This window comes from Solanum pennellii, chromosome 1 (assembly GCF_001406875.1).
Source record: "Solanum pennellii chromosome 1, SPENNV200".
Classification (NCBI taxonomy): domain Eukaryota; kingdom Viridiplantae; phylum Streptophyta; class Magnoliopsida; order Solanales; family Solanaceae; genus Solanum; species Solanum pennellii.
Window position 1 is genome coordinate 106,085,987 of NC_028637.1, and position 8,027 is coordinate 106,094,013.

At 30.6% G+C, this 8,027-nt stretch overlaps 3 protein-coding genes and 2 pseudogenes across 3 annotated transcripts in view; all 5 read left to right on the top strand.

Annotated features, from left to right (window-relative positions):
* Positions 1 to 983, top strand: part of LOC107026189 — a 10,368-nt gene extending 9,385 nt beyond the window's left edge. Inside the window, exons 2-3 of the mRNA XM_027913950.1 lie at positions 13 to 395; positions 879 to 983. Of these exons, the coding sequence (XP_027769751.1) occupies positions 13 to 395; positions 879 to 983 (488 nt within the window). The remainder of the gene's footprint in view (positions 1 to 12; positions 396 to 878) is intronic.
* Positions 984 to 1,838: 855 nt separating this feature from the next.
* On the top strand, positions 1,839 to 2,861 carry LOC107032734 (annotated as a pseudogene).
* An 842-nt stretch (positions 2,862 to 3,703) lies between these two features.
* Positions 3,704 to 4,726, top strand: LOC107032744 (transcription factor bHLH95-like). The gene is made up of 2 exons (XM_015234312.1): positions 3,704 to 4,138; positions 4,622 to 4,726. Exons 1-2 carry the CDS (start codon positions 3,704 to 3,706, stop codon positions 4,724 to 4,726), a joined length of 540 nt encoding a protein of 179 aa, XP_015089798.1.
* Positions 4,727 to 5,581: 855 nt separating this feature from the next.
* Positions 5,582 to 6,604, top strand: LOC107026198 (annotated as a pseudogene).
* Positions 6,605 to 6,643: 39 nt separating this feature from the next.
* The window catches only part of LOC107032473 (transcription factor bHLH95-like), a 19,955-nt gene continuing 18,571 nt past the window's right edge, over positions 6,644 to 8,027 (top strand). Inside the window, exon 1 of the mRNA XM_015234080.2 lies at positions 6,644 to 6,877. Within this exon, the coding sequence (XP_015089566.2) occupies positions 6,644 to 6,877 (234 nt within the window). The remainder of the gene's footprint in view (positions 6,878 to 8,027) is intronic.

Here is an 8,027-nt window from a genome sequence, read left to right on the forward strand (position 1 = left end):
TATATATATATATATTGCTGAATACTTCCAATAAACTTGAAAGTCAAAAGCTAGAAAGGCTAGAAGAAAATAACATCATGTTGATGGGTTCACAAAAAGTTGGTAATAGGTTGGAGAAGTATGTGGGTGATCATGGATCAACCTGTAATTCTACAGCTATTACACAAGCTAATCATGGTTCTAGTCCCCTTATTCCAACAGGTTTTATGATATGGAGTTCAACAAATGTGGTACTAAATGTAGCTGGTGAAGATGCACATATTTGTGTGTGTTGTCTTAAGAAGCCAGGGCTATTTACCACCATTTGTTATGTTTTGGAGAAACATAAGATTGACATTGTGTCTGTTCGAATTTCATCTGACCAATTCAGAAGCATGTTCATGATCCAAGCTCACGTAAGACCTTTCATTTTTATCAAAATAATATATTGGTCATTTTGAACACTTTGAACTTGGGTTTTTAGTTAGCACACTCTTCAATTTATTTTACATGTCTTTGTTTGATTGATTAGAAAATTAAAGAATGACACGCGTTGAGAAATTCTTTTGAATTGGGTGTTTGAGAAACATATAGTTGTTTTTATTTTATAAATTTCAAATCTAATTGAACATTTATCTTCACACGAAATGCAAGTAAAAAAAAGTATATATCTATCCTTTTTTTAAAAAAAATGCCTCCTCCCACTTGTCTCATCCTGAGGTTGAATCTCTATTTGCTACCACATATAGTTTAGTCATAGATTATATTTAGATATTATTTAAATTATTTTACCTGAATAGTCTTTCTACTATTATAAGATTCATGTACATATATACTGACAATATTACTATTGTTGTTATTATTGATTGCTTCTAAAAACATGTTTGATGTATATTTAGGCTAAAGATGGAAGTGGGGTTGCTCAATTCTCCGAAGCATTCACCGTGGAAGACATGTACAAGCAAGCTGCAAATGAGATAATGTTGATGACAACCCCTAGATGATCAATATCATATTTACTTTTGAAGTTCATTCAGTGGAGGATGACCGGTTGTCGCCGTATAGGCATGTTTACTTTCAAGTTCATCTGGTTGAAGATGAATTGTTGTGATCGTAAATCTTGTTTTATTTACTTTTATAGTTCATTCGATAGAGGATGAACGATTATGCCTGTAAAGGTTGTTTTGTCTTTCTTTTTCTTTTTCAAATATAAACTTGTAAAATAATTTTAAAATTACTTCTTTTTTTTTATTCTTTTTGGCAATTACATATGATGATCCTTTAATTTTCATATGTGATTGTGCGTGCGTGCGTGTGTGCGTGCGTGCGTGTGTGCGTGCGTGCGTGCGTGCGTGGGTGCGTATGTGTGTGTGTGTGTAACACAACAACAAACACTATAGTTTTACAAGTGAGATTTTGAAATAGTAAGATGTAGGCAGATCTCTATTTGTGTGAGTAAGACAGACTATTTCTAATAGACTTTTGACACAATTGGAATAAATTTATTTGGTAATATACACATTTCCCTATTACTAATTTGCACATATCGACCTGTTAATTTCAAAATTGAATAATAAGATGTGTTTTGTATACCCAAAAAAGAAAAAGAATGAAACAATATAGAATTCTCATTTTTTCGTTTATATGTTCCAAAAAAAAAAAACTCTATATATATTTCTTTGTTTTTTTTCCTTCTAGCATAAGAATATGAAATTCTCAACTTGTACTAATTCTATTCTAAATTTGTCAAAATCAGGTTTTTCACTAATTAAGGAAGTAAGTCAAGGAAATATATATTAGTGAAAAATCTGATTTTGCAATCTGAAGTAGAAATTAAATTAACTCATATTATTTTGTATATGCAGGCTGATAAGTCTAAAATAGTTTATGAAGCAGTGAACCGCATTCAAAAGTTGCAAAATACTTTCAAGAAACTTGAAAGTCAAAAGCTAGAAAGGCTAGAACAAAATAAAATCATGTTGATGGGTTCACAAAAAGTTGGTAATAGGTGGGAGAAGTATGCGGGTGATCATGGATCAACCTGTAATTCTACAGTTATTACACAAGCTAATCATGGTTCTAGTTCCCTCTATTCCAACTGGTTTTATGATATGGAGTTCACCAAATGTTGTACTAAATGTAGCTGGTGAAGATGCACATATTAGTGTGTGTTGTCTTAAGAAGCCAGGACTATTTACCACCATTTGTTATGTTTTGGAGAAACATAAAATTGACATTGTGTCTGCTCGAATTTCATCTAGTTAATTCAAAAGCATGTTCATGATCCAAGCTCATGTAAGTCCTTTCATTTTCGTTGAAATAATATATTGGCCATTTTGAACACTATGAACTATGGTTTTTAGTTATCACAATCTTCGATTTATTTTACGTGTCTTTGTTTGATTGATTAGAAAATTGAAGAATGACACGCGTTGAAAAATTCTTTTGATTTGGGTGTTTGAGAAATATATAGTTATTTGTATTCTATAAATTTCAAATCTAATTGAACATTTATCATCACACGAAATGGAAGTAAAAAAAAGTATATATCTATCCTTTTTTAAAAAATATGTCTCCTCCCACCTGTCTCATCCTGAGGTTGAATCTCTATTTGCTACCACATATAGTTTTGTCATAGATTATATTTAGACATTATTTAAATTGTTTTACCTAAATAGTCTTTCTACTATTACAAGATTCATGTACATATATACTGACAATATTACTATTGTTGTTATTATTGATTGCTTCTAAAAACATGTTTGATGTATATTTAGGCTAAAGATTGAAGTGGAGTTGCTCAATTCTCTGAAGCATTCACCGTGGAAGCCATTTACAAGCAAGCTGCAAATGAGATAATTTTGATGACAACCCCCAGATGATCAATATCATATTTACTTTTGAAGTTCATTCAGTGGAGGATGAGCGGCTGTCGCCGTATAGGGGTGTTTACTTTTCAAGTTCATCTGGTTGAAGATGAATTGTTGTGATCGTAAATCTTGTTTTACATACTTTTATAGTTCATTCGATAGAGGATGAACGATTATGACCGTAAATGTTGTTTTCTTTTTGTTTTTCAAAAATAAACTTGTAAAATAATTTTAAAATTACTTTTTTTTATTCTTTTTGGAATTACATATGATAATCCTTTAATTTTCATATGTGATTGTGCGTGTGTGTGTGCGTGTGTGTGCGTGCGTGCGTGGGTGTGTGTGTGTGTGTGTTGTGTTTGTGTGTGTGTGTGTAACACAACAACAAACACTATAGTTTTACGAGTGAGATTTTGAAATAGTAAGATGTAGGCAGATCTCTATTTGTGTGAGTAAGACAGACTATTTCTAATAGACTTTTGACACAATTGGAATAAATTTATTTGGTAATATACACATTTCCCTATTACTAGTTTGCACATATCGACTTGTTAATTTCAAAATTGAATAATAAGAGGTGTTTTGTTTACCCAAAAAAGAAAAAAAATAAAACAATATAGAATTCTGATTTTTTCGTATATATTTTCCAAAAAAAAAACTCTATATATATTTCTTTGTTTTTTTTCTTCTAGCATAAGAATATGAAATTCTCAACTTGTACTAATTCTATTCTAAATTTGTCAAAATCAGGTTTTTCACTAATTAAGGAAGTAAGTCAAGGAAATATATAATAGTGAAAAATTTGATTTTGCAATCTGAAGTAGAAATTAAATTAATTTCATATTATTTTGCATATGCAGGCTGATAAGTCTAAAATAGTTTATGAAGCTGTGAACCGTATCCGAAAGCTGGAAAATACTTTCAAAAAACTTGAAAGTCAAAAGCTAAAAAGGCTAGAAGAATATAACATAAGGTTGACGGGTTCACAAAAAATTGGTAATAGCTGGGAGAAGTATGTGGTTGATCAAGGATCAACCTGCAATTCTACAGCTATTACACCGACTAATCATGGTGCTAGTCCCCTAATTCCAACAGATTTTATGACTTGGAGTTCACCAAATGTGATACTAAATGTATCTGGTGAAGATGCACATATTAGTGTGTGTTGTCCTAAGAAGCCAGGGTTATTTACCACCATTTGTTATGTTTTGGAGAAACATAAGATTTACATTGTGTCTGCTCAAATTTCATCTGATCAATTCAGAAGCATGTTCATGATCCAAGCTCACCTAAGACCTTTCATTTTTATCAAAATAATATATTGGTCATTTAGAACACTTTGAACTTCGATTTTTAGTTAGCACACTCTTTGATTTATTTTACCTGTCTTTGTTTGATTGATCAGAAAATTGAATAATGACACGTGTTGAGAAATTATTTTGAATTGAGTGTTTGAGAAACATATAGTTGTTTTTATTTTATAAGTTTCAAATCTAATTGAACATTTATCTTCACACGAAATGGAAGTAAAAAATAAAGTATATATCTATCCTTTTAAAAAAAAAACCTCCTCCCACCTGGTCTCATCCTGAGGTTGAATCTCTATTTGCTACCACATATAGTTTTGTCATAGATTATATTTAGACATTATTTAAATTGTTTTACCTGAATAGTGTTTCTACTATTACAAGATTCATGTACATATATACTGACAATATTATTATTGTTGTTATTATTGATTGCTTCTAAAAACATGTTTGATGTATATTTAGGCTAAAGATGGAAGTGGGGTTGCTCAATTCTCCGAAGCATTCACCATGGAAGACATGTACAAGCAAGCTGCAAATGAGATAATGTTGATGACAACCCCCAGATGATCAATATCATATTTACTTTTGAAGTTCATTCAGTGGAGGATGAACGGCTGTCGCCGTATAGACATGTTTACTTTTTAAGTTCATCTGGTTGAAGATGAATTGTTGTGGTCGTAAATCTTGTTTTATTTACTTTATAGTTCATTCGATAGAGGATGAACTATTATGATCGTAAAGGTTGTTTTCTTTTTCTTTTTCAAATATAAACTAGTAAAATAATTTTAAAATTACTTTTTTTTATTCTTTTTGGCAATTACATATGATAATCCTTTAATTTTCATAAATGATTGTGCGTGCGTGTGTGTGCGTGCGTGCGTGGGTGTGCGTGCGTGCGTGGGTGTGGGTGTGGGTGTGGGTGTGTTGTGTGTGTGTGTGTGTGTAACACAACAACAAACACTATAGTTTTACGAGTGAGATTTCGAAATAGTAAGATGTAGGCTGATCTCTATTTGTGTGAGTAAGACATACTATTTCTAATAGACTTTTAACACAATTGGAAAAAATTTATTTGGTAATATACACATTTCCCTATTACTAATTTGCACATATCGACCTGTTAATTTCAAAATTGAATAATAAGATGTGTTTTGTATACCAAAAAAAGAAAAAGAATGAAACAATATAGAATTCTGATTTTTTCGTATATATGTTCCAAAAAAAAACACTCTATATATATTTCTTTTTTTTTCTTTCTAGCATAAGAATATGAAATTCTCAACTTGTACTAATTCTATTCTAAATTTGTCAAAATCAGGTTTTTCACTAATTAAGGAAGTAAGTCAAGGAAATATATATTAGTGAAAAATCTGATTTTGCAATCTGAAGTAGAAATTAAATTAATTTCATATTATTTTGTATATGCAGGCTAATAAGTCTAAAATAGTTTATGAAGCGGTGAACCGCATTCAAAAGTTGCAAAATACTTTCAATAAACTTGAAAGTCAAAAGCTAGAAAGGCTAGAACAAAATAACATCATGTTGATGGGTTCACAAAAAGTTGGTAATAGGTGGGAGAAGTATGCGGGTGATCATGGATCAACCTGTAATTCTACAGTTATTACACAAGCTAATCATGGTTCTAGTCCCCTTATTCCATTTGGTATTATGATATGGAGTTCACCAAATGTTGTACTAAATGTAGCTGGTGAAGATGCACATATTAGTGTGTGTTGTCTTAAGAAGCCAGGATTATTTACCACCATTTGTTATGTTTTGGAGAAACATAAAATTGACATTGTGTCTGCTCGAATTTCATCTAGTTAATTCAGAAGCATGTTCATGATCCAAGCTCATGTAAGTCCTTTCATTTTCGTTGAAATAATATATAGGCCATTTTGAACACTGTGAACTATGGTTTTTAGTTATCACAATCTTCGATTTATTTTACGTGCCTTTGTTTGATTGATTAGAAAATTGAAGAATGACACGCGTTGAAAAATTCTTTTGAATTGGGTGTTTGAGAAATATATAGTTATTTTTATTTTATAAATTTCAAATCTAATTGAACATTTATCTTCACACGAAATGGAAGTAAAAAAAAAGTATATATCTATCCTTTTTTAAAAAATATGTCTCGTCCCACCTGTCTCATCCGGAGGTTGAATCTCTATTTGCTACCACATGTAGTTTTGTCATAGATTATATTTAGACATTATTTAAATTGTTTTACCTAAATAGTCTTTCTACTATTACAAGATTCATGTACATATATACTGACAATATTACTATTGTTGTTATTATTGATTGCTTCTAAAAACATGTTTGATGTATATTTAGGCTAAAGATGGAAGTGGGGTTGCTCAATTCTCCGAAGCATTCACCGTGGAAGACATGTACAAGCAAGCTGCAAATGAGATAATGTTGATGACAACCCCCAGATGATCAATATCATATTTATTTTTGAAGTTCATTCAGTGGAGGATGAGCGGATGTCGCCGTATAGGTCCCCTTATTCCAACTGGTTTTATGATATGGAGTTCACCAAATGTTGTACTAAATGTAGCTGGTGAAGATGCACATATTAGTGTGTGTTGTCTTATGAAGCCAGGACTGTTTACCACCATTTGTTATGTTTTGGAGAAACATAAAGTTGACATTGTGTCTGCTCGAATTTCATCTGATCAATTCAAAAGCATGTTCATGATCCAAGCTCATGTAAGTCCTTTCATTTTCGTCGAAATAATATTTTGGCCATTTTGAACACTGTGAACTATGGTTTTTAGTTAGCACAATCTTCGATTTATTTTACGTGTCTTTGTTTGATTGGTCAGAAAATTAAAGAATGACACACGTTGAGAAATTCTTTTGAATTGGGTGTTTGAGAAACATTTCTTTTATAAGTTTCACATCTAATTGAACATTAATCTTCTCAAGAAATGGAAGTAGTAAACATATATATATATATATATATATATATATATATATATATTTTTTTTTTNATATATATCCTTTTTTTTTAGAAATGCCTCCTCCCATTTAGTCTTACCCTGAGGTTGAAATTCTCAATTTGCTCCTACATATAGTTTAGTCATAGATTATGTTTAGAAATTATTTAAATTGTTTTATTTGAATAGTCTTTCTACTTTTACAAGATTATATGGATAAACATATGAACATATATAGTGACTATATTATTATTGTTTTTATTATTACTTGCTTCTAAAAACATGTTTGAGGTATATTCAGGCTAAAGGTGAAAGTGGGGTAGCTCAATTTTCGAAAGATTCACCGTAGAAGACATGTACAAGCAATCTGAAAATGAGATAATGTTGATGACAACCCCCAACTGATCAAATATCATATTTACTTTTGATGTTCATTCAGTGGAGGATGAACAGTTGTTGTTGTATAAGTATTTTTACTTTACTAGTTCATCCAGTAGGAGATGAATTGTTGTGGTCATAAAAGTTATTTTATTTACTTTTATAGTTTATTTGATAGAGAATAAACAGTTGTGACCGTAAAGGCTATTTTATTTTTCTTTTACATTTTATCCAGTGGATGATGAACGTCTCTCCATGTCGGAGAAATGAAAACTATGAGATTTGGTCCTATCAAGTTTATTCCAATGATATTTGAAAATAGAAAAACTCTTGATTTGACATATGTTTATGTGTTAGTTTTATGGCATGTTTGATATGGATGAATATTTTTTAAAAATATGTATATTTCCGTTTTAAAAATATTGTCTTATGAAAATATATTCCTTACAATGAGAAAAATTGTTTCGATGTGGAAACATGAAAAAACAAATGGCATAAATTACATTAATGATTGTGAAGTCGTTTAATTGTAAGCAATGCCC